The sequence below is a fragment of the Ceratotherium simum genome, chromosome 29 (genome assembly GCF_057802395.1).
Source record: "Ceratotherium simum simum isolate JZ-2026a chromosome 29, ASM5780239v1, whole genome shotgun sequence".
NCBI classification, from domain to species: domain Eukaryota; kingdom Metazoa; phylum Chordata; class Mammalia; order Perissodactyla; family Rhinocerotidae; genus Ceratotherium; species Ceratotherium simum.
The window spans coordinates 19,744,533-19,769,959 of record NC_141928.1 but is presented as its reverse complement, the minus strand read 5'-3'; the positions used below and the strand labels follow the sequence as shown (position 1 = coordinate 19,769,959).

General features: G+C 44.9%; 2 protein-coding genes across 12 annotated transcripts in view; one reads left to right on the top strand and one right to left on the bottom strand.

The window, feature by feature from the left end:
* The window catches only part of ASTN2 (astrotactin 2), an 841,205-nt gene that overhangs the window by 191,675 nt on the left and 624,103 nt on the right, over positions 1-25,427 (bottom strand). The window lies entirely within an intron of this gene.
* Positions 1,376-14,966, top strand: TRIM32 (tripartite motif containing 32). Of its 5 annotated transcripts, none has more exons than XM_004423367.2 (2): positions 1,376-1,421; positions 11,879-14,966. In XM_004423367.2, exon 2 carries the CDS (start codon positions 11,956-11,958, stop codon positions 13,915-13,917), a length of 1,962 nt encoding a protein of 653 aa, XP_004423424.1. In that variant the 5' UTR covers positions 1,376-1,421; positions 11,879-11,955; the 3' UTR covers positions 13,918-14,966. The 5 variants fall into 5 exon arrangements, with proteins under 5 accessions (XP_004423424.1, XP_014637583.1, XP_087275335.1 ...); XM_014782097.2 differs by having other exon boundaries at positions 1,377-1,421; positions 11,876-14,966; XM_087419209.1 differs by lacking the exon at positions 1,376-1,421 and adding an exon at positions 1,622-1,699 and having other exon boundaries at positions 11,876-14,966.

Below are 25,427 nucleotides of genomic sequence, written 5' to 3'. Positions count from 1 at the left end.
CTTGAGGTCTCAGATAGCCCCAGAGCTCTATGCTAAGCCAGGCGTCCAGAGCTCCCCAGCCTGTTCAAAGGATGCCATGAAGTATACCAACTCTGACTCCTGTTGCCCTCAATATCTGAAATGCTGGGAGCTGGGGCTTCTGGAATCAGCAGTCCAGAGAGTATAAGAGCTAAGTGGAATTTAAAAAAATAGTTACCATTAATTAAGTGCAAACCGCTATATATTGATAATCTCAGTTAATCCTCACAGCAAACTTCATCTCCATTTAGAGAAAAAAATGGGCAGCAAGATTAAACAAGGTTAAGAGGGTGGATTCTCATATAGAATTGGGTTCCAATCTAGGCTTTATACTTATGATCATGTGGCCTTGCTGTTTAACCAACTGGGCATCAGCTGCTTATCTAATAGGGTTATTATGAGGATGAAGTGAACTACACATATGAAGTGCTCAGCTGCAGCCAGACACTAAGTGCTCAAAGATGTTAGCTTTGCTACTGTTTTTCTTTGTTGTTTTATCATTGTGCAAGGTCACATAACTAAGTGGGATTTCAAGTCCAAGGCCATCCTACTCCAAACCCCTTCCTGCTCCTAACCTATACTACATGGTCACCTGCAAGAGCCGGTAATTGGCTTCAAACTACCTAAGGGGCCACAGGTTCTTGGCAGCCAGGAGGCCAGACCACCTCCCACCTGGGAAGACTCTACACTTTCCTGGCTCCCTCGAAGCTAGACTCAGGTGTGGGTTCCTGGGTACCTTCAGTGTGCAGGGACAGGAGCTGCAGGCTGTATTCCCATATTTACCTCTGCTGTTGGCCTCGCGGCTGAGTAGGCGTAAGACTCCTTCAGCAGAACAATTTGTTCATCAGATAAACTTGTCTCTAGGCGGCGGTGTGTCACAGGGAGAAACACGGGGCCAGAAGAACTACGTCTCTAAGCGAGCCCAGGTTCTGTGTTTGCCCCCGAGGGTAAGTTGTATTTCCTTGGTCCTTTTGTCAGCTGGGAAAGCTGAGGTTCAGAGAGGCCTTTCTGTGAGGTGCCAGGCTTTGCTGAGGACCACTCCTGGAGGATGCGATTTAGCGACGGGGTTGATACAGACTGGAGTCAGACACGTGAGTTCTGGTTTACCTCCCGACTCGGAGGGAACTTGGGCAGGCCCCTTTCGCCTCAGTTTCTTTATCTGTACAACGGGGACAGGAACCTGAGTGACGTGTTCCCAAAGCTCTGCATATCTCAGCGGAGAACTCGCCCCTACGCGGTCACTCGCGCCAGCCAGCCTACAAGCCCCAGCATGCCTCGGGGGGGCGGGGCGCAGGCGGTTCTGCGAATTGGCGCCCGCCAAGGGCCGCGCGTTGGCGCGTGCGCAGAGGGCGGCGGGCGGGTGGGCTGGCGACGGTGGACGCGTCGGAGCCGCGGGCGGTCAGGTAGGGGGCGGGAAGGAGGGTGGGGGACGAGGGACCGCGGGCAGAGTCACGGACGGTGGCTGAACGGCGGGGCAGGGGCTGTGCTGGCGTGCAGCGGCCGGCCCACGCCCGAATGGCAGGGTCTGGGGGCCGGATCCGAGGGGCAGGGCCGGGGTGGGGGTGGGGCTGTAAGGGCAGGCTCGGGAGGGATTCGAGGGGGCCGAAGAGCTCGGAGAAGATGCAGCTCCGGGAGGGGAGCGAGGGGCTCCGAGAAGATTCGCGGTGCAACATGTCAGGAGGTATGAGGTAATGTGGGGGCCCTGAGGAGAGATGGTGTGCAGCATCTGGGAGATGGGAGGGGAGCTGAAGGCCCTGAAGGGATCAGGGGTACAGAATTTCGGACATATGGAGGAATTTGGGAGCCCTGATGAAATCTGGGGTGCAGAATCTCAGGAGATTTGAGGGAATGCGGGGGCACTGTTCTTGGGGGGGGGCGCAAAATCTGAGATCAGAGGGAGCAGGGTCAGGGGCTATCCTATTTGCTAAGGAGGCAGCGTTTTCCCAGGGGGAATCTGGGGAAAATTGAGAGCCTGAGTTCTTGTGGGATCAGTGGGAAGCAGTATCTTGTTAGCAGAAAGAAGGGACCTGGTTAAGGTTTGAAGGCAACGTGTGCCATGACGTGGGATGGGTAAAAGAGGAAGGAGCAAGGTTGGAGGGCGGCACAATGCCTGATGGAATGCAGGGGATGGGGGCTCGGATTGAGGTGTGGGATTGGGGTGTTAAGCTGGGATGCTGGGTTGACGGCTGCAGAGATTTGGAAACAGGGATTAAAGGATGTATGTCAGAGGGATTTGGGGTGCATGAGTGAAGAATCGGTGAAGGTTGCAATATAGAGCCCAAAAGGCTGGAATTCTATATTGTAAGAGAGTTGGGAACAGGATTTGGGGAGGGTTGAATGGTGGGGTGGGGATGTACCAAATGAACTGTAGAATTAAAGGACTCCGAATAGATTTGTGGATTGGTGTCATGGGCTGCTAAAGAAATTTTCTTGAAGTCTGTGTATGGGAAGTAAAAGGAGTTCTGGGGACCCAAGGACCTAGAAGTAATGTATGAAACCATATATGAGTGTATGAACTTTAGGAGAGTTCAGGGGTTCAGCAACGAAGTCATGTCTCCAGAGATCAGGACTCCTGAAGGAGCCTGACTTTCCCTGTGAGGGGCAGAATCGCCCTCACTCATGAACCAAAGATCCCTTATCCCGAGGCAGCCATGGTACTGCCACTACCTCCACTCTGAGCCCAGGCCTGCTGAAAGTGGTAGGCTTGGGGGGAGAAGAGAGTTGTCAAAGGGAGCGTGAAGCAGGAAATTATTCAAGGTCATCTGCCTAAGCTCCCCTCTCCCTGTTCCCCTAAGCTGTGATAGCAGATAGTGTGTGAGACCTCCAAAGGATGAGGGAACAAGACCCCAGGCCTTATTTTCCTCATCAGTTGAATAAGTAGATGGAATTAATCCTATATAAGGTCCATTACAGCTTGAAGAGGCAGTGCCTCTGTGAATGAGGTGTTTGGGCTCGGAGAGAGACACGAAAACAGGAACTCATATATATTGAGCATTTAGTCCTGTGCCAAGTTCTAAAGCAGTGGTTCCTACAGGGGCTGGTGTTGTCCCCCAGGAGACATTTGGCAATGTCTGGAAACATTTTTGGTTGTCATCGTTGGGATGTGGGGTACTACTGGCCTCTGGTGGGTAGACATCAGGGATGCTGTTAAAAATCCTCCAGTGCACTGGTCAGCCCTCCAGTCATAAAGAATTATCCGGCCCAAAATGTCAGTAGTGCCAAAGTTGAGGAACCCTGCTCTAGAGTCAGATGTACTGGATTCAAATCCTGGCTCTATCTCTTCCTGACTTTGTGATCTTGAGTGAGTTACTTAACCTCCCTGTGCTTGACTCTTCATCTGTAAAATGGGGTTAATAACAGGACTTACATTGTAGGATTGTTGTAAAGATTCAGTGAAGTAAATCAGAGTACCTAGTGTCTGGTGTGTAGTTAGTGTTCAAAATTTACTAAGTTTCAATTCTTATGGGTACTTTCTTACTCAGTTTTTATAATAGCCCTCCTAAGTAGGCTCTAGTATATCCAGTTTTACATATAAGGAAACTAACGCTTAGGACGTGACTAAGGATCCATAGCTGGGAATGGCAGAGCGAGGCTCAAATTCAGATCTCTGTAACCCTGTATATTCCCTCTCTCTTGTCTTTTCCGTACTGGGGCCTGCTTAGTCTTATTATCTCAGCTCATTCCCCTCTAATGAAAGGATTGCCCAGTGAGGATGGCTGAATATCAAATTAAACTCGAAAGGGGATAAATCTATCTGATTAGGTAGGGAGTAGCCCTGGACTTTGTTCTTGATTTGCTCTTAGACCAGGACCAGTGGGTAGATAAAGGGAGGAGCTTGAGGTAGCAGGAGGATGAGGTGAAAGGGACTAGAGTGTGAGGTATGGAGGCCACTGGCTTAAAAAAACACCTCACGCCAGGGATTGAAGCTGAAGGCAGTCATTCTCTGGAGAGTAACTGCTGTTCTGAATGATCTCTTTTGGGCATCCTTCCCCTGGGACAGAATAACAGGATTTGCTGTATCAGCTCCAGAACTACCTACAGCATTGCTGAAGCCAGTTCAGAAACATAGTAGGACTGTGGGTCAGAAGGCAAGAGACTTAGCTGGAATATCCACACTCACACCCCTAAGGAAAATTATGTAATGGGAATCAGCCTGGGAATCAGAGGCTTGGCATCCAAAACTCTTTCCTCTGCTAAGTTACTAGGTGATCTTGGACCACTTGCCCTTGTATTCTTCAGTGTAGTAAAAATATGAATAGCTACCATTTATTGAGTGCTTACTATGTGCATTCTCTCTCCTCCTGGTGATCCTGCCAGCAGTCTAGGTGCTACTCCGCATTTCACAGCTGAGAAAACTGAGGCTGCATAGCAAGTGGTGAAGCCGGGATGCAAGCCCAGTCAGTTCTGTCTGACTCCTGAATTATGTTACACTAGTTTTATTGGAAAGGCTTTTCCAACACTTAAGAGCCCATAGGCCTATGTCTAGAGAGTGGTTGGTAAAGTTTACAAGGCCCTTGAAGTTGTCCATGCACACTGATGTGCTGCCTCTGTGACACTCCCTCCGTTATGTCCTGGTAGAACAGTCAAGCTTAAAAATCACTCCTAGGTGCCTTTACCAAGCTCTCAGCCAGACTCTGCCTCGAGCTAATGGTATCCTAATCAGCTTGGGAACTGGAACTCGTCTTTGGAGTGGGTGTGGTTTTACAGCTGGATTTGAATCTCGGTTCTGCTACTTACCAGCTTTTAGACCTTAGACAGATTGCTTTTCTCTGAGCCTTGGTTTCCTTATTTATAAAGAGGAATAACACATACTTCCTATAGTTATTATGAGAATATTCCATTCAAATGCAGGAGGAATGAATACAGTTTAGGGATCTGTTATAAAAAGTGCCTGACACTCAATGAATGATAGTTTTATGAGAAGAAGGCAATGCTAGAGGGAACTGAATGTTGCTTCACCAAATTTCAATGACCGTCAGGAGCCTCCGCGAGTGTCCCCCAAATTCCCATCCCTTCTTGTACCTTTCCCAGGATTTGCTTCCTGATCCTTTAATCAGAATCTCATGATTAAATGAACATGTGTTGTATGCAGAAAAAGGAACTGAAAGAGAGTTGAGTGGGTTGAGATGAGTTAGAGGTCCCCTGAGAAAAGGCTGTTGATTTTTCCCTCGTCCTATATTCTTTGAGTCACGTTGGCAGCATTGGTGTTACCCAAATGTTTGTGGAAGATGCAAGAGAACCTTTCTAGGTCCTGCAGTGTTAGAGGAAGACAGAGAACCAACAAGCATTTTTCCATCAAACTCTATTATTGATTTAACCTGCCCTTGACACATTTTTTTGTGTGTGTGTGTGGGGGGGGAAGATCAGCCCTGAGCTAACATCCGATGCCAATCCTCCTCTCTTTTGCTGAGGAAGACCGGCCTTGGGCTAACATCTGTGCCCATCTTCCTCTGCTTTATATGGGATGCTGCCACAGCATGGCTTGACAAGTGTTGCGTTGGTGCACGCCCGGGATCCCTACCCTCAAATCCCAGGCCACCGAAGCGGAGCACACACACTTAACCACTGCGCCACCAGGCCGGCCCCGTGCCCTTGACACATTTTAGCTAGTTTCTTTTCCCACAGACGTTTCCTTTTGGGTTGTTTTATGTGTCCCAGACTGGTACAGCTTTGGGGTCATGTCTGTGTTTTACCTATAAGCCCCCACCTGTTGAGTTTATCTTAGCTCTTTGCAGGGGCCTTAAATGCCCTGAGTAATCTAAACTTCAGAATCCTCTGCCACACATAGGACTGGGTGAGGGTGGGGACCTCACTGACTTTCTTTTCTCTCTCTCTCTTTTTTTTTTTTTGTGAGGAAGACCAGCTCTGAGCTAACATCTATTGCCAGTTCTCCTCCTTTTTGTCCCCAAAGCCCCAGTAGATAGTTGTATGTCATAGCTGCACATCCTTCTAGTTGCTGTATGTGGGACGCCGCCTCAGCATGGCTGGAGAAGTGGTGCGTCGGTGCGCACCCAGGTTCCCAACCCGGGCCCCCAGTAGCGGAGCGCGCACACTTAACTGCTAAGCCACGGAGCCAGCCGGCCCCCTCACTGACTTTCTTAAAATCAGTCCTGCTAGCCTCTCCCAGAGAGTGACCATTGGCGGCCTAGGGATGGTTATGTACTTGATTAGCACTCCATTCAAATGCAGGAGGAATAAATACAGTTTAGAGAGCTGTCATGAAAGGAAATGTGATAAATCTGGCAAAAAACCCATTCAAACCAGGGAAGTGTGTGAATCGTAGGATAGATCTTTATGTCTTATAAAAGGAAATGTAGTACTATTTTACATGTTTTCTAGTTTTTAGGTGAAGAGCCCTGTTCATGTCTGTTTCTGCTCAAAATTATATCTCCGATGTTTTCATGGGGCTGAACTCGTAGTAGGTGCTCAGTAAAGATTTGTTTAATTAATTGCTTCAGGTTCTCCAGTTTTGCTCAGGGCCTAAGCCCCCAAGGGGCTGATAGAGGTATAGGAAGTAGAGATATCTAGAGAACTACCCTGTGGTGAGGCCTCAAGCACTGGATGGAGATTTGAAACCTGAGGTCATCTCTGTTCCTTTGATTCTGAGATCAGGTAAAACAGTCTCCCAGGAAGGCTCAGAATTTTTATGTTTGAAATGTATGTATCTGATATCTTGGGCACCATCTGCCTGTTGAAAAGTACCTGTTCATTTCTTCTCATCGGCTGTGTGGTAGCCGCCACTGCTCCTACTCCTAAAAACTATTATTTACTGCACTGTTAATTGTATGTCTGGCTTGGTACTGTACTAAACGCTTTATGCACATAATCTCATTTAATCTTTACAATAACCTTGTGAGGAAGATACTGTTTTACAGCCCTTTTTCTTAGATAAACTAAGAGCTAGAGAGATAGGTAAGACTTGCCCAAGTCTCCCCAGGAAGTGGTAGAGCTGGGATTCAAATCCAGAAAGCCTGATTCCTGAGCCCACTTTCTTAATCTGTATAATACTGCCCACCCCCAGTTCGTGCCTTTGAGTCCGAGTTCTGCTATATGATTTATGAGGTCTTGATTTCTCTCTCCTGATCTCAGGTTACTCATCTATATTACTCATTGAGATCACTACTAATTCTGGCATTCCATATGTAGTCTTTGCTAGAAGGAGCTGAAGCAGCTTATTTTCTGGGCAAGAGAAATTGTGAATTCATTTGCCCATCAGTTTCTAGCATGAATATCTAGTGTCCTCAATCAAATTCCTTCAAAGCTGACCAGTCCTTTTCTTAATCTTTATGTGCCTTTATATGCCATGAAAGGAAAGATTCTTCATCCTTTCAAAATGCAGTTTGTAAACTGAAAGCTTTGCTAATACTAGTACTAGTTGTTGTTGTTGATATTGTTCCTGATTGTTACTAAAACTATGATAAATAGCAGTCTTTCACTGCATACTACCAGTTTCCAGGCTAAGCGCCTTATATGCATTATCCCTAGTTATCACAGTAACTTTTTTTTTTTTTTTTTTTTTTTTTGTGAGGAATATCAGCCCTGAGCTAACATCCATGCCAACCCTCCTCTTGTTGCTGAGGAAGACTGGCCCTGGGCTAACATCTGTGCCCATCTTCCTCCACTTTATATGGGACACTGCCACAGCATGGCCTGACAAGCGGTGTGTTGGTCTGCGCCTGGGATCCGAACCCAGACCGCCAGCAGCAGAGCACGCACACTTAACCGCTACGCCACGGGGCCGGCCCCCTGACAGTAACCTTATAACGTAAGAAAACAGGTCGAGTGAAGTTAAATAACTTGCCTGCTGTCCCACAGCTCGTAAGTTATAGTGCCGATTTGATCCCAGTTCTGTCTGACTTCTAGGTTCGTGTGTTTTGTTTGTTTGTTTTTTGTTTTTTTCCTGCTGTGCTGGTTATTTATCTCATGGACTGGAGAAAGCCTGGTGGTGCAGAAGTGGCTACATCAGACTAGGGTATGACTAAAGAATTTTCCTGAGTCTTAGGGCAGCCCGGGCAAACAGAGCTTAGGGGTAGATTCTCATCTGGAGGTGAAGAGCTGGGCTAGTATCATTATGAGTTGTGCAGTATTAATCATGAGATCAAAGGAGGTGAGGAGGTGGAGAAGCTGAGGTGAGAATGAGGTGAGGGGTCAAGAGTTGACGGTACGAAGTGCACAACAGGAAACATGTTCAAGGTATCACGAAGGCAGCCAAGATTATAAATAACATGTTGGGGGTTCATCTGATTGGTTTTAGATTTGACAGCTGTCAGAAAATGGGCAGCTAACTTCAAGACTTGGGATGGTATGACAATTTCTTTCACCCATCTAGTCTTTTAAGGGAAACTGAGTTCACACTGACCTTCCATCGGAGTCATTCTCAATGTTAACAATAATGACCAGCTGTATCCTTCTGGACAAAAGGGGCTGTATTTCTCTTAGCTCCAAATCAGGCTGGGATCCTGCTGAAAGCAGTGTTCCCAGGTCGTAGCAATGGGAGACCTGGTTTAGGCTTTTTCCAGGTCTGCGGCTATCTCCACGCCTAATGTTTTAGTGATGGGAATTCATGTTTCCCTCGCAAAGCATGGCAGCCTCAGGACAAGAATCTTTTACATTCTCTTCTGCCTCAAGAGAGCCTAGTGGAGCTGCAGACAGCTGAGATAATATGGGGTATGGATGTGGGCATAGTAAATTCATTTTTAAAGTGAATAGCTTAGACAGGGAGGCAGGAAGCTTTTTAATTGAAGGAGGTGATATGATATTCCAGAAAGCTGGGGAACAAATTTGCTGGTATTTTTACAAGTTGGCAGACTTGTTTAATTAGCTGATCTGCAGTGCCAGCTCTGGGAAGAACAGATGTCCCTATGCTTTGTAAGGTAACATGCTCTGGATCCAAACACCAAATGTTGCCCTCAGTCTGTTGCCCCAGATGATGGAAGAGAGCACTGAAGCTATTTTATTGGTTTAGAATTGAGAAGGTTTGCCTGGATCCTGAGCTGAGTTTTCTATCAGTATTTCTGTATTATGGCCCCTAGACTTACGGCATTTAAGAATTCAGCATTCCCAGTTTCCAATATCCACATGAGATCTTATACGTTCATATGTGGTAATGTGTCATTTTGTTGAGGCATGGATTTGAGTCATAATAGGTTGCAAGGCTGATGTGTGGGAGTAGGTCACTCAGCTAATAAATCAATCTAACGCAGTCTACAGCAGCTAAATCTCATAACTTTATTATTGTTCCTTCTTCCTTGTGGATAAAATTATATGCTATAAGGCTGCATTTCCCCGAGTGTGGTCTAGAGAGCACTTGTCGATAAGTGTTATATGACAGTAAAAAAAAAAAAAAAAAATAGTGTTAAGTAATTTGGGGTTAAACAAAGTTAAACGTAACTTTTGCGGGTTCCACCATGGTTGAGCTATGTGACCTTGAGTCAGTTTTTCTGAGCCTTAGTTTCTTCCTCTGTAAAATAGGATAATAAAAATAGTACCTACTTCAAAGGGTTATTATGAGGATTAAATGTGATTATATGAAGCATTTAGCATGGTATGTAGCACATAGTAGGTACTAGATGTATACTATTTCACGTCCAGTAAAAGAGAAGTGGAATTTCAGGGAGGTGGGATTGACTTCAGATAAACTGTGTATGTCTGCTAACTGAATATTTGTCAGATTGCATCCCAAAGCTAAATACGGGGGAAATTTGTAATATGTTTCTCTGCATTGACTCCCCGTCTTCTGTTGGCCTGGAGGAACAGTTGATGACATTTGCAAAGCTTTCCTCAGCTTGCTGCATTGTCCTTGAAACCAAGCAAACTTGCCCTCCACCTCCTCCTTCTCCTTGATGCTTGACCATCCGCAGATCATGAGACTGCACAGGGTAGGATTTGCATTGAAGAAGAGCTAAATTTACCCATGTGCCTCACCTTATTAGATCTTGCATTCTAATTTGGGGTGTAAATTGACAATGACTTAAGGCTGCAGAGCACTGAGATCTCTCTGGTTCTACTTCATGAGCATTGTGGGTTGAGGAGGGTGGGAATGTTCATGGCATGTACTGTGTGAAGCCGGGGGTGTTCCAGGTCCGAGATAAATTGTCTTGATGAGGCACTACCATTTTTTAAATCATCTAGGCTTGAGTCTTTTGGCTGTCTCAGCTCCACCACTTCCCCATCCTGACCCACTCAGTGGGTTTCTTAGTGATTGCACTTCTGGAATATTGCTCAAATGCATCTTCTTTCCATTTCCACTACCTGCTGCCTAGTTCAGGCTCCCCATTACCTCCCCCAGGCAGTTTTGCAGTAGCTTCCAAACTAGTTGCTCTGCCTTTTCCTCCACTCCATTCAAGCTTTGACCATATCAGTTCCCTGCTCCAAAACATGCATTCCTTCACTATGCCCATCAAAATGAAGTTCACAGGTCTCATTTTGCCTCTGAAGACTTTTATCATCATTATCCAATTTCCAAAGCAGTTGCTATAATCCCCTTATATTCTCCCAAAATTTTAACCTAAGGATAAAAGAGAACTAAAATTTAAGATTTTTTTTTGGTGCTGAGCCAAATCTTAGCACTTTATACACTACATATACTATCTTATTTAATCCTTACATTGACCTTGTGAAGGCGGCATTATTCTCCTGTTACAGCTGAGGAAGCAAACCCAGAGAGGCTGCGTGTTCTCTGTTCTCTTTCTCCTACACAGGAGTTCTTGTCCCTTCCCTTCTCTCTAACCTTTGTTAAGACTGTGCCCTTTGCCTGGTACTCCCTTTCCCCCATCTCCACACATCTGTGCTTCCTTCCAGGTGCCTTTGAAGTGCCATTTCCCCTTAGACAATTCTGTTCCCCTTCAAGTTAGAGTGAATCCCTCAGCCCCCATCAAACTTAATTTATATCTCATTTATGATACTACTTTCTGCCTTGATTATCATTTACCTAACGTCTTGGCTCCTTTCCTGAAGTTGGAGCACCTGAAGGGCAGAATCTGTGTCCTGAAAACCTCAGTATCAGTATAGTACATGGTACCTAGTGTTAAATGGGTGGGTAGGTGAGTAGATGGGAGGATAAATGAATGGAAAATCATGTATTTTCTGATCTAACGTTTTGCTGATCATCTAAAGCTAATCATCATCATTTTCTATTTCTCTGGATGATCCATAGACCCCCAAATATGACATCATAAACTCTATACAACATGATAAAAAAGCTTCCATGCTTTTGCTCACTCCATTTTCTTTGCTTAAAAGGCCTTTATCTACCTCGTTGCCTTGTTTCTTTCAAGACATATCTCAGGAGTGTCACTGCTTCTGGGAAGCCTTCCCCCGTTCCTCTAGGCAGAATCTGTTCATTACTCCACCCACTGTGCTCCTGCAGAACTTTGTGTGTAATCCTTTCCTATACATAAGTTTTCTACGCTTTTCTCCTAATATAAATTATGAGTTGTAGACTTCACAAAATATAAAAATAATCACGGACATTTATCCAGCATACTACTTTCCAGGTGCTATACTAAGTGCATCATATTCATCACGCTATTTACCCCTTCCAAAAACCATCTAAAGTAGACACCATTATTATTTCAATTTTACAGATGGGTGATGGGGAAACTCAGCTTTGGGAAGTTTAGGTTACTTCTTTAAGGTCACACAACTACGTAAGTATCAGAGACTCCAGAACTTGAATTTTTATCCACTATGCAATGCCTTGTCTGTTTTGTTTCCCTGTGTATCACCATCACCTAACACGATGCATATTTGTTAAATAAGTCAGTGTCTGAATGAGTGGTGGTAGCTATTCTCTGAATGTTTCAGGAGTGAATTAATTCCTATAGGCAATGGAATAATGGCTTCTTTTTCTCTTTAGCAGGATCTGATCTTCTGGAGCATGAATACTAAGCTCTTCAGTCCTGGGCTGTGCTAGCAGGACCCTTCAAAGGAACAGCAATGGCCGCAGCAGCAGCGTCTCACCTGAACCTGGATGCCCTGCGGGAAGTGCTGGAATGCCCCATCTGCATGGAGTCCTTCTCAGAGGAGCAGCTGCGGCCCAAGCTCCTGCACTGTGGCCATACCATCTGCCGCCAGTGCCTGGAGAAGCTACTGGCCAGTAGCATCAACGGTGTCCGCTGTCCCTTTTGCAGCAAGATTACCCGCATAACCAGCCTGACCCAGCTGACAGACAACCTGACAGTGCTGAAGATCATCGACACAGCGGGGCTCAGTGAGGCTGTGGGGCTGCTCATGTGCCGGTCCTGTGGGCGGCGGCTGCCCCGGCAGTTCTGCCGGAGCTGTGGCGTGGTGTTATGTGAGCCCTGCCGGGAGGCGGACCACCAGCCTCCGGGCCACTGTACGCTCCCTGTGAAAGAGGCAGCTGAGGAGCGGCGTCGAGACTTTGGTGAGAAGTTGGCCCGTCTGCGGGAGCTTACGGGGGAGCTGCAGCGGCGGAAGGTGGCCTTGGAAGGTGTCTCCAAGGACCTTCAGGCAAGGTATAAAGCAGTTCTCCAGGAGTATGGGCACGAGGAGCGCAGGGTCCAGGAAGAGCTAGCTCGCTCCCGGAAGTTCTTCACAGGCTCCTTGGCTGAGGTTGAGAAGTCCAACAGTCAGGTGATAGAGGAGCAGAGTTACCTGCTTAACATTGCAGAGGTGCAGGCTGTGTCTCGCTGTGACTACTTCCTGGCCAAGATCAAGCAGGCAGACGTAGCACTACTGGAGGAGACAGCTGATGAGGAGGAGCCAGAGCTGACTGCCAGCCTGCCCCGGGAGCTGACCCTGCAGGATGTGGAGCTCCTTAAGGTCGGCCACGTGGGCCCTCTCCAAATCGGGCAGGCTGCTAAGAAGCCCCGGACAGTCAACATGGAAGATTCCTGGGCCGTGGAGGCTGCAGCCTCTGCTGCCTCTACCTCTGTTACATTTAAAGAGATGGACTTGAGCCCCGAGGAAGTGGTTTCCAGCCCTAGGGCCTCGCCTGCTAAGCAGCGGGGTTCCGAGACAGCCACCAATATCCAACAGTGTCTCTTTCTCAAGAAGATGGGGGCCAAAGGCAGCACTCCAGGCATGTTCAACCTTCCGGTCAGTCTCTACGTGACCAGTCAAGGTGAGGTGCTGGTTGCCGACCGCGGCAACTACCGTATACAAGTCTTTACCCGCAAAGGCTTTTTGAAGGAGATCCGCCGCAGCCCCAGTGGCATTGATAGCTTTGTGCTGAGTTTCCTTGGGGCTGATTTGCCCAATCTCACTCCTCTCTCAGTGGCCATGAACTGCCATGGGCTGATTGGTGTGACTGACAGCTATGACAACTCCCTCAAGGTGTACACCTTGGATGGCCACTGTGTGGCATGTCACAGGAGCCAGCTGAGCAAACCCTGGGGCATCACAGCCCTTCCATCTGGCCAGTTCGTGGTAACTGACGTGGAAGGTGGAAAGCTCTGGTGCTTCACTGTTGACCGAGGAGCAGGGGTGGTCAAATACAGCTGCCTCTGCAGTGCCGTGCGGCCCAAGTTTGTCACCTGTGATGCTGAGGGCACCGTCTACTTCACCCAGGGCTTGGGCCTCAATTTGGAGAATCGGCAGAATGAGCACCACCTGGAGGGTGGCTTCTCCATTGGCTCTGTGGGCCCCGATGGGCAGCTGGGTCGCCAGATTAGCCACTTCTTCTCAGAGAATGAGGATTTCCGCTGCATTGCTGGCATGTGTGTGGATGCTCGTGGTGATCTCATCGTGGCTGACAGTAGTCGCAAGGAAATTCTCCACTTTCCTAAGGGTGGGGGCTATAGTGTCCTTATTCGAGAGGGGCTCACCTGTCCAGTGGGCATTGCCCTCACTCCTAAAGGGCAGCTGCTGGTCTTGGACTGTTGGGATCATTGCATCAAGATTTATAGCTACCATCTGAGAAGATACTCCACCCCTTAGGGGGTCAGAAATATCAATTTCTCCTGTTCCCCAGCCAACTTCTCTTCCCTTATTCATTGGTTGTTGGTGGTACCATAGAGTACACCCAGCCTGTGTCCTGATTCCAGCTGGCTAGTCTTAGAATTTTAGAAGCTCTTTTAGTTTTTTTATTTGCATTATTTTTCCCCCTAAATATAGAGCTTTAACAGATGCATTGCCCCAAATAGGACACATAATGGGGTTAGCTGAAGTTTAATTAGAACTTAGGCACTTCCAAGGCTTCAGTAGAGAGCCTTTTGCCCTTGTATTTGAAATTTGCCCTTGTAGTGAATCTTTGTTGATTTTCCTCTCTTTTGGCTTTAATGACCCTGGTCCATTATTTCCTTCCTATTACAATGTGCTTCATCTGTGACACTTTCTCTTCAACTCTGCTGCATTCAGTGTGCATGCTCCAGTGGGATCTGCTCCACCTGTCAGTGACATTTCAGACATCATATCCTTGTGGCGTGATGTCTCAGGTCTGGTCACCTTTACCAGTGTGAAAGCTCATTCATTTAGCACCACCAAGAGAGATTACAGTCCCTTTGATCACTTTGAGATTACAGGACGTCTCGGCTCTGGGGGTTTTGTGTCATCTTGGATTGGTCTCTAAGTGCAGATGTGACAGAGGATGGTTTGACCCTACTTGGTTGGTGTTGAAGACTTTAGCCTGGGTATTGCTTGCCTTTCAAAGGAACATATGGATTGAAATTATCCCAAAGCATAGGAAGATGAGAATAAACAAACAGAAATGCTAATACAGTCAGCGAACACTCTTGGACAGTCTCTAGGCTCCTCATTTTTCCTACTCTCTCTCTCCACTGACCTGTGTGAAGAGTTGTCTGCAGAATTGTACAACACAGGCCAGGGCCAACAAAGTGGGGAGGTGGGCACATCTCATTTTCATTACTAAAACAGAAAACTGTTGGATCCTTATTCTGTATTTTCCTCAAGTGAGTGCATAACATTTGGTTCTGGGATTTATTTCCATTCCTCTATCAAGCATTAAATAATTGATAACTGTTTCTTCATCACTGGTGTTCACGTCTTTTAATTAAATAAGGGATTTGGGAGGTGAGGAGAGGGATAAGTTGTACAATGCTGTTTTGCTTCCATATCTGACACTGCATTCCTTGAGAGCATTAAGGATCCACCCAGGTCAAAATTCAGCCAAAAGCACCATTATGTAAAGATAATCCAAATCTTACTCCCACATACATATGTAGAGTCAGTCCCCAAGGTCTAGAGTCACTAACACCCTCTTCTAAATTGAGCCCCCACTATCTGCTTTATCCTTATGATTACAGTTCAAAAAAGGAAGACACTTTGTGCTTTTAAGACCAGAAGTGGTTGAGGGAATTTGTGACAAGGTTCCTCGGGCTTTGGTGTTTAGCAAGCAACATATCTTGTTCTTTAGGTGCAGGGCTCAAGGCAAGCCAAAAATCTATTACCTTGCTTTCATGGAAGCAAAGTTTGCTAAGCTGAGCCACTCAAAATTGTTTTTTTGGTAGTGGTGTTTTTTTTGCCTTCTGTTGTGAAAGCTGCCCAAGGATAGGAAAGAAAATAATAAAGTGATGTTAAGCTAGTTTGTCTTGTGCTTTTCACCTGGAGAAAGCCCCATGTTCTGATTATGAAATGTATCTGATTTTCAAAGATTGTGTAATTGAGAGGAAATTGATCCAATTAAAAGAGCATCACAAATGACTCCATAGTTATTAGAGCCACTTTATCTGTGGTAGCACCTGGCAGCAGGAGATCTGTCTTTGCTGTCAGTGGGGGACTTGCTGAGGCAGGAACAGTGGCTGAAGCCTTTGGCACATGGTTTGCAGCAGAGAAATGAATATAATATCGTAGGCTGGGTTGAGGTAAACGAGACCAGGAATCCTCTAGCTGCCGATGCTTTTGGAAGGGAGTGCTATCACTACTGGCATTTAGCATTTAGGTCTACCCCATCTCTGAGCTGCATTCATGCCTTGGCCCTCAAGTACAGCAGGTATCTGCTGTCTCACATGGAAATAATTGTGGTCTACATGTTTTTGTTTCTTTGACGTGAATATTTTAGGCTGTGCTTAGTACCGTCAATTTTCAATTATCTACCATGTTGACTAAATTGTAGGGTATAGCCCCAAGAAACTAATTTGCTCAATTACAACAGTTTTGTTTTTTAAGCAGCAGTACCCTTATTCGAATAGTCTTACGTGCAAGTCTCGTGTAAAATACATCAATCAGAGAGCAGCTGCTCTGGTTGAAGCAGGTTTGTGGCCTGGAGAACAGGCTTTACCCCCTCAGCTAACCTCCTGTGTACCATTGCAAGACTTGTGAATCTACAGATCACTTGCTGAAAACCAATGAGCTACAACATTGCTTATCTTCCAGTTCCATCTTATTAGCCATGTGGCCATGGGCAAGTCATTTAACTCTTCCTCTTCTGAAAAATGGTGAAAACAATCCCTGCCTCCCGGAAGGGCGTAGGATGTGAGATCACAGCTATGAAAATACCCTGTCCAGTCTTGGCATACTCAATAAGTGATGGCTATTATTATCTTCTTCCATTGAGTTGTGCCAGAGAGTGGCGTGAGGCTGTCCAACCATTCCAAACAATACCTTCCCTCTTTCCTATTTTACAGGTTCCTATTGGGCAACTAAAACCTTTCTCAGACATTCCCTCCCCTCGCCTCAAGTCTCCGAATAATCTGGTCATCTGTTTCTTTTTACTACCTATCACTGTACCTCGTTCATATTTCTATTACTGTATAAATAACTATGTTTATGTTGCAATTATTTGCCCATATGTTGTATCTGAGCTTTATTGAGGGCTAACTTCAGTCTCTAGCTACAAGCATATAACTTGGTGCCTAATATAGAGTATGTCCTCAGTTTTCAATTGGCTGTGATTGACTTGACTTGATGGTGATGATGGGCCCTCCAGTTACCTGAGTCTTCCTAACATAGCCCCCTTACGTTGAATAAGAAGGTATCCTCAGGCAAGCCCTTTAATAAGGTATAGAAAGAACTAAAGGCAAACAAGTGACTTACAGCTTGGTTAAGTCCCCACTTTCCTTCATCATTCTGAGTAATTATATACAACACAAGGTTTTGGAGCAATGATTCATTGAATAGTTATTGAGTACCTACTGTGGGCCAGGCACAATGCCAAGTGTTCAGAAAAGAATAATTTAATGATAAATGATAGTAAGGTGTCTACTCTCTCATAAATTATTTCAGTCTTTCCTGTGTGAAGTATTTGAAATCCAGTGTCCCATTGCCCTGAACTTCCTCAAAGGCCAGATGTAGACAGAGTCAGTGAGGGGCAATCCCAGTGTACGCTATAGCCTGAGATAGTCCACAGAGGGGCAGTCCATTATTGCAATCAGTAAGATAAACTTGGCTTGAGTCTTACAGTGTTCCTGTGGGGAAGGCAAGTAATGCTTAAGTAGCTGTACTTTTAATCTACTACTAATTAATGGCCTCTTAAAAGTAAAGTGTTACCCAGCTCTGTAGGAGGGAAATGGAAGGCAGAGCCTAGTGCGAAGCTCATGGCTCTACCTCGCACCTGAGTAGGCTGCTGATTTGCACTCAGGACGTGTAGCCCCTCAAGGGATCTCAAAACAGATTATAGACATGAAACAGCAGATGCCTGGATGAATTTTACAAGCAGAGCAGTGGTGAGGTAGGAGGCTGGTTAGCAAAATACACACTTATACTCCAGACCTACGGCTATAGCTTGTCAATACCGTTAATATTCATGGTACCCTGGCTAAGTCTGAAGTTAGCGAAGCACCTCCAGGACTGGCAGTGTAATCTAGTAGGAAAGTCACTGGACTTTCGGGGTCTGAATCACAGCTCTGCCTCTCAACTCGCTGTGTGGCCTCAGGTGATCACAATACCTCTGCATCAGTTTCCCCGTCTATAAAATAAGGAGGTTGGATTGGATCATCACTAAAATCCCTTCTGGCTCTATGACCTTCTGGCTCCATGATTTTAATTAATTTTTTAACCAACTAGAATTGTGGTTGAGTTGTCCCCAATGTTTTTGCATAATTCTTGCTATAATTCTATTGTGTTTACATTAGAGTAGTAGAAAGAACCTGCACTTGGTTGTCAGCTCCACCTTGGTCCAACTGCTTATTCTACCCCAACTATTGTGACCTTGGGTCACTTACTAACTATTGTCGCTCTGTTGAACTATAGTTTTCTCATCTGGTAAAAGGAAATGATAGTTTATGTTTTAAAAGGCTGTTGTGAGAGTTAAAAGATATTAATGGGATAGTATATGTAAAAGCTAATTCAGAAAATGTGACTTCCATTGTAGGGTGCAAAGGCTTCCTTCCCCTTGTGGTGAACTGGTGCAGATCTTTCAAGTGAACACTGGGGGAGATTTTAGACCCGTATCGGTGATGCAGCAGCTCAGCTTCTTAATTTAAAAGCCTCTTGGAGGAAGAGTGGGATTGCTGGAGCGGCAGAAGCAAAACTCATTCACCTCAATGTATCCCACTAGGAAAGCTGCATAAAACCTAAAGGCTAATTATTTGATTAAAGTACTTAGGATGGCATCTTGACTCTTTGTGAGAGGTTAAATGGAGTCAAGAAAACTATATATACACACACATACATTATATATATATTTGACACAGAAACATGCTTGTTTATTCCTGTGGATGGCTAGCATAAGAGGATTTTTTTTCTTCCAGATCAACATTCATTAAAATAATTACAAAAATTAAAAGAAGCCATGAATCTCACTATTAGGTGGAGGTAATATAACATATGGTAGTTAAAACTTGGGCTTTGTAAGCATGGAGGCCTGAGTTCAGTCCTGGTTTCCCCACTCAACTAGCTCTCTGACCACTGTCATTTAGCCTCTCAGCCTCAGTTTCCTCATTAGCAGTAAAAATATATTATTTAATACATTATTCTGAAGAAAGGATGGATGTAAAACACTTAGCAGGCTTCCAGACATTTCATATACCTTCAGTAGTGGTAAATATTTTAAAATTGTAGTAAATTAAATGTATTTGAAGGTTGCCCTCATTTTTGTGATAGAAGGATTATATGAAACTGGTGAGGAAAAAGTCTATTTCCCCAAAAGGAAAATTATTTAGTAACTCACTGAAATCCTGATTGAAAACATGAAGAGTTTGTATGAGTGTCTGTCCGATACAAATAAAACCAGGATTTTCTTTTGCTGATTTACTCAGTTTACCTAGTTATAACGATAATGCCATTGTATATTTTCACAGAATCTTAAGATCTGAGATTCCATTCATTTATTCATTCATTCATTAAACACATGTAAGACATCTCCTATTTATTGTTATTAGCAATAATTATATGAGTACTGATTGCAAAGATAAATCAGTCATGAATCCTGCAGTCAGGTAGCTTGTGGTCTGGCTGGAGAGATGAGGTATATAAAAAATACAAATACACTGAGAAATAAGACAAATGGTACAAGGTAGAAATGGAGTGCCAAATGTTTGAGAAAAGACTGTTTCTAGTTGAGAGGATCTGTTTGCTGAAGGGCCTTGTGGGTAGAGGGAATATGATGAACAAAGGTGCAACATTACAGGGAAGAGCGAGAAGTTGGTACCAGCAGCAAGTTCAAACCACACACGAGTGAGGGGGCAGTAAAGAAATTCAAAGGTCTAAAGTGATCCATTTGTCCACGACCCTTCCTTGAAGTAATGCAAGTGGTTCTCTTTTTCCTGCCCTAAGCTGTATCACTTACTGCTATGAGTAACCGTGGCTCAATGAGGTTTCATTTTTATGGAGGTGGTAAGATATGGATCAGAGTCTCCTTGGAGACCTGAGGGGGCACCGAGGTGGAGGGAGACAGTGTAGATTGAAAATGCACCCCCTCCGCATATTCTAATATATCTCCTTACTGGGAATCCCTGATGACATTGTCTCAGAAATAAATTTTCTGCCTTTTTAAAATCCTGAAATAATATCAAATTGCTCTCCCTCAAAAGCCTAAGCCAAATGAGTCTTGCAGTCTCAATATAACTTTGTAATAGAGTCTTACTGCATTTTTGATGTTTGATGCCCACAGCTTTCAAAACCCACCACTCCCCTTGATCTGCCCCACGTCTGGACATGCTGATAAGAAAGATCGAGTACCTCCACCCTTGGTGCCAGTGGCAAGGTCAAACCGCACAAGCCCTAGCCCATGCATGGGAACCCTCACCCCAACCCTACCTTCAAACCACCGTGAAAAACAAGCCTGTCTCCTTTTCTTGCTCGCTCAAGCCATTTCTGGACCTGCTTAGGAACCCACACTGCTTTCCCCAGAAAGCCTCATTATGTGAGTTATAAACCTTTTCATATCCACTTGGTATGTGCATAGGGTCATGAGTCTCAACATCTGAACCAAGTTTTGGGTCAGACCCCCTCTTCTCTGGGATGACCACAACAATTGGCACAACAAGCAGAGTGATTATGCAATGACCACCATCACTGGGGGTCTGTCTTCTCTTGCTTTGGTTTGCTAACTGGCTCTTTTGCTGGCCAGCTTGTTTTCTGAGTCACTGCCTGCTGGCAAACGTGCTTTGAGCTGCACTGCTTGTGCTGTATTTGCTGAGCCCTACCAAGCCTCAGTTGTAGATTTAACTGAATTAAGTTGGAAGTTTTGATATTTGGCATTTAGGGACATGAGTAAAGTGGCCCTGGATCATGTGTCTTGGTCCAGACCCATCTGTGTGTCTCAGATTGAATCATATGTCTAGATTCCAGCATAAGCTGTGACTAACATGAGTAAGCTCAGAGGAATGACTCTTGCTCTGTGACTATTGGTTGTTCCTCTCAACCAGGCATCGCCCCCATTCTGTAGAGTGCTCAGGCGAAATACTGGTATGTTGTGCAATATGTGGGTCTGTTGGTGGTTGCTCATGTGCAGGAGGAGCAGTCACCGTGTGGAATGCTGTGATCCACACTCTAAAAGCAGACAGCTCACTAGGATTCTACAAAATGCCTTTGCTGTTGCTATGTCACTGATCTTCGGGGTTATAGGGAAAAGCATCCATGGTTCCCCCGTGGCATAGCCAAGGGGTTCAAATTCGATTTAAGCCTCGGGTTCTTAAGCCCTATAAAGAAACCATTGCCATGAGGGAGACCCTAATCCTGATGATACAGATTTGCAACTCTCTGGAGGAGGAAACTTATAAATATGAGCAGGGTAGAGAGGACTCCCCCACCACCCACCAAACTATATACAGCAATCACCAAAGGAAAGAAAACAAATCCTGAAACAAAGGTCTACAATTTGACCCAACTAGAAGTCCAAAATTTACTAAAAGAATTTATACAGAAAACCAAATAAATAAAATGTTGCTAATTAGCTTTCGCACCTCTACAACCTGGGTTCTGAATTAACTTTTAACATCTGCTGAAATGCACCAAACTTTCATGGCCTTAATCAATACTAGCGCTCAAATTAGAGTTACATGGGAATTCCCCTAAATTTAAACACGGTACCTCCTATAATCCTAGAGGAGCTACTGAGGACATTTCAGGACTTGTAAGGAAGACAAATAGGTATGCCTCATCTTAATTATCAGAACTGTTGCCTTGCATAAATTCCCCATAGCCGTAGCACCCATTACCCTAATATAGCACATACTGGGCATGGACGCTCTGATCCAATGAGTGATAAAACTGAATTAAGTTTTTGGCACTTATAATTGGATTGCCAAAATGGGACCGCATGGATTTTCCCCTCTTCCGTTAGTTAAAATAATTAATATGGCACAGTTTAAACAGGGCCTCCGAGGTTTGAAACTTATAGAAGACCTATTTAGAAAAAGAGTGATTATCCCCACTGCTTCATCATTTAACAGCCCAATTTAGCCTATTAAACCTGGAAAGAATGAATGGCACCTCTCAATGGATTCCTGCAACCTTAATGCTGAGGCCCCACCCAGTAAGGCTCCCATACCAAATACTGAAATTACTAATTCCATCCAATCAACAACTGGAAAATACTTTGCAGTCATCAGTGTGGCTAATATGTTCAGTGCCTATTTCAACAGCCTCTCAGCCACAGTTTCCTTTCATCTTCAAAGGGACACAATACCCCTTTACCAGGCTGCCCATGAGGTACCTCAACAGCCGAGCCTTCACACACAATCTTGACAGACAAGATCTTAATGGCCAGTAATGACATCACACTGATCACATCCTCTTCCAAAGAGATTCATTTGAGACCCTTATTGAGGACACACAAACATTCACCAAAGAACTCACAAAAAGAGATGGGTCATTGCCCTACACATTGTACGAGGTCCTGCCACCTTGGTTAAATTCCTGAAAGTTATTTAGCTGAGGACCATTCCATGCCCGACACTCAAAAAACAGCATCTACACTGTTAAAATAAGCCTAACTTCTTTTAGGCCTTTTAGGTTCTGGAGACAACATAGTCCTCATTTACAAATTTTACTTAAGCCCATTTACCCTGTTACACACAAATTGGCCCACCTTGACTGGGATCCAGTGCAACAAAAGGCTGTAGAATCTGCCGTAATTGCAATACAGCAGGCACTCAGATTAGTGCCCCCAGAGATTCCTTCACTGTAGAGGCTTCAGCAATCTCCTCTCACACCTCTTGGAGTCTCCGGACCATACATGATTGCCATAATTTGCCCACGGACTTCTGGTACTGTTTCTCCCAGAAACAGAGCCTGTGACCCTCCATACCCAGCTGCCCATTATGCCTTGGGTCATGGAAGCAGCACCCTGAAAGCTCAGTACAGCCACTGGAGCCTCCTTGCTCCAGCAAAGAGCCAAACCCGGGCCCTCTGGCATATCCCATTTGTAGGAGGGGGTGTCCCCCCATCCTCAGTCCATTGTCAGATGCCATGGTGCTGAACAAGATCACCCCCTCCCTTTCCTAGACCCCTTGGCTATCTGGGGGAGTCCCTTTGGATCAAGTGAGTGAACAGCAAAGGGAGTTTATATACTTTATAGATGGCATCACCAACCATCATATGAGATGGAGTTTGCTAGAAAGCTGTTGCTTTTGAGTCCTTCACTGAAATGTTCCTGATAATGGGACAGGACCCAAGAGTCAGCACAACTCGCCAGCTTCAGGCAGTCCTCTTTGCACTGGATGCCCTGGCCAACAGCCCCATCTCCACATTTCCCTAGACTCTCAGGCCATCACCAATGGTCTGCTCATCCGCTCTAGCCAAAGGCAGCAACAATTCCCTATCCCAGGTTGCCTCTTTGGGGTAAAGAACTCTGGGAATCCCTTGTTTTGCAGATACCCAAAATATAAATCAAGGTCATATATGTCTCTAAACAGAGGAAACCCACAATAAAAGTCCTCACTAAGACATTTCTTATCCCCTTCAGAGTTCCAGACATTAGTGATAGTGACCAAAGCACTGATTTCACCTCTCAAAATATACAATATTGGGCTCTTATACAAGACATTTAGTGGAAATTGCATCTCCCTTACCACCCTCAGACTGCAGGCATCGTAGAGTGCCACAATGGGTTATTTAAACAAGTTCAAGTTCAAGTAAATGGCACACTTCAGTCATCAGTCAAAGATCCAGCATGAACTGTAATCAAGATTCTGACTCCATATTTGATGCTTGACTTCTGAGAGCTTTCAAGGCCCACTACTCCCCCATCAGCCCCTCACCTGGGCAAGCCTAGGTGCTCCCACCAAGTTCAAACAATGCAAGCCCCAGACAGCACATGGGAACCCACTCCACCCCTACTCCACACCCCTAGTCGTTATATAAAAGACAAGCCAGTCTCTTTTCCTTGCTCTCTCAAGCCATTTTTGGACCTGCTTGGGAGCTTCCTCTGCTCTCCCCAGAGAGCCTCATTATATGAGCGATAAATCTTTTTATATCCTCTTGGTGTGTGTGTGAAATCAACAGTTTCATCATCTGAACCAAATATCAGCTGGAAGTCCATCCCACTACTTCAGAGTGACAACATATATTTAGAGTTAAGCATTAAAAACAACTTCATAATATGATGAATAAAAATTTTCATGAGTTTAATTTCTGAGCAACTGCATGGATAAAACCACGTGTTTTTGCAAAATGATATTTAAACTTAAAAAAAAAACTCTAAATCTCTCAGGCTCAAGGATTTGACACTTGTTTGACAAATTTAATGATTCTGTAAAAGTGTTAGAAATAAAGTGAAATTAAAAATATATGGCTCAAAGGATGGAGAGGGAGTGGGCATGTATATTACCTCACCTGATCCATGACTCAGAGGAGAATAAAACTTGCACTGACTGATATGTTGGGAGAAATGTATGATACACGTAGAAATGGGCACATATACCCTGGACCCCTTCCATAAAGGTTAATTAATTATTAGCTAATGAAAGTTGCAAATGATGAAGCCAAAATCCTAAAAGTATATATTCTTCCCTTCTGCTCTGTGCCTACGGCCACACATACCTGTTTTTCTCCTCAATGAAATAGGGATGTTAACTCCAGCCTACTTAATATGTACTAGGACTATTCAGAACGCCCCATAACGTTTTACACAAGTAAAAGCTGGCCCAAAATGAGCAGCAGGGGCAGCCTCTCTGAATGAAATAAAGCCTCTCTAAATAAAACGCCAGAAACAATACTGGGTGTGGCTGAGGAAAACCAGCTCCCTAAGGAAACAAGTCGCATAAGAGAAACTTTATTTTTATGCCAGAAGATATTGTCTTCTCCTATGATTTCAATGACCTACGACTAGGTCCCAAACCTGCATTTTTTAGATCTTACCTTCTTTTGATCACCAGACTGGGTACATATCCCATTATATTGCCAATTGGTGTGCGAATTGTGGGCTGCCGTGTTGGATGGAGCTGTCCCTTCGAAACCTTAGACTTAGCATATTTAAAACTGAGCTCAGCTCTCCAATACCCGCTGTTCTTCTTTTGTTCTACTTGAGGAATGCCAGCATAGACTCATGCACTTACGCCAGAAACATGTGCACCATCTCTAATCATCTCCCTCACCTTTCACCTCCCACCTCTCACCATTCAATCACAAAGTTCTCATCATACCAGCACCTTATTATTTTCCACACCACTTTATTCTTTTCTTCATCCTCCCAACTACTAAAATTTGCACTCCTATTATTTTTCTCCTGAAACACTGCTGCAACTTCCTAACTCGCCTTCCTGACTCAGATCTAGCATCCCACATACACTTCCTCCCCTCCCAAGTTAAGCCCTAGCCCACGCCAGCCAGAGTCATATTTTAAAATGCAAAGCTAATAACAATACACAAACCCTTTAAATGGCCTTAAATTGCTCTTAGTAAAAGGACAAATTCTTTACAGGGTCTACATATCTAGTGGGATTTTGTTCCTGCCTGTTTGTCTTTCTAGGTTTACATCATCACTGCTTCCATCCCTCCCTAGGCCTTTTCTGTACATGCCTTTCTGCTACCTGAAACACTCTCCCTCTCCCTACCCACCTATGTCACCTAAATCTTACCTCCTCCAGGTCTTCTGGGTGCCCCTCCTG

Excerpts from the sequence above, each read along its gene's own strand:
- TRIM32 (XM_004423367.2), top strand. The coding sequence starts at position 11,956 with ATGGCCGCAGCAGCAGCGTCTCACCTGAACCTGGATGCCCTGCGGGAA.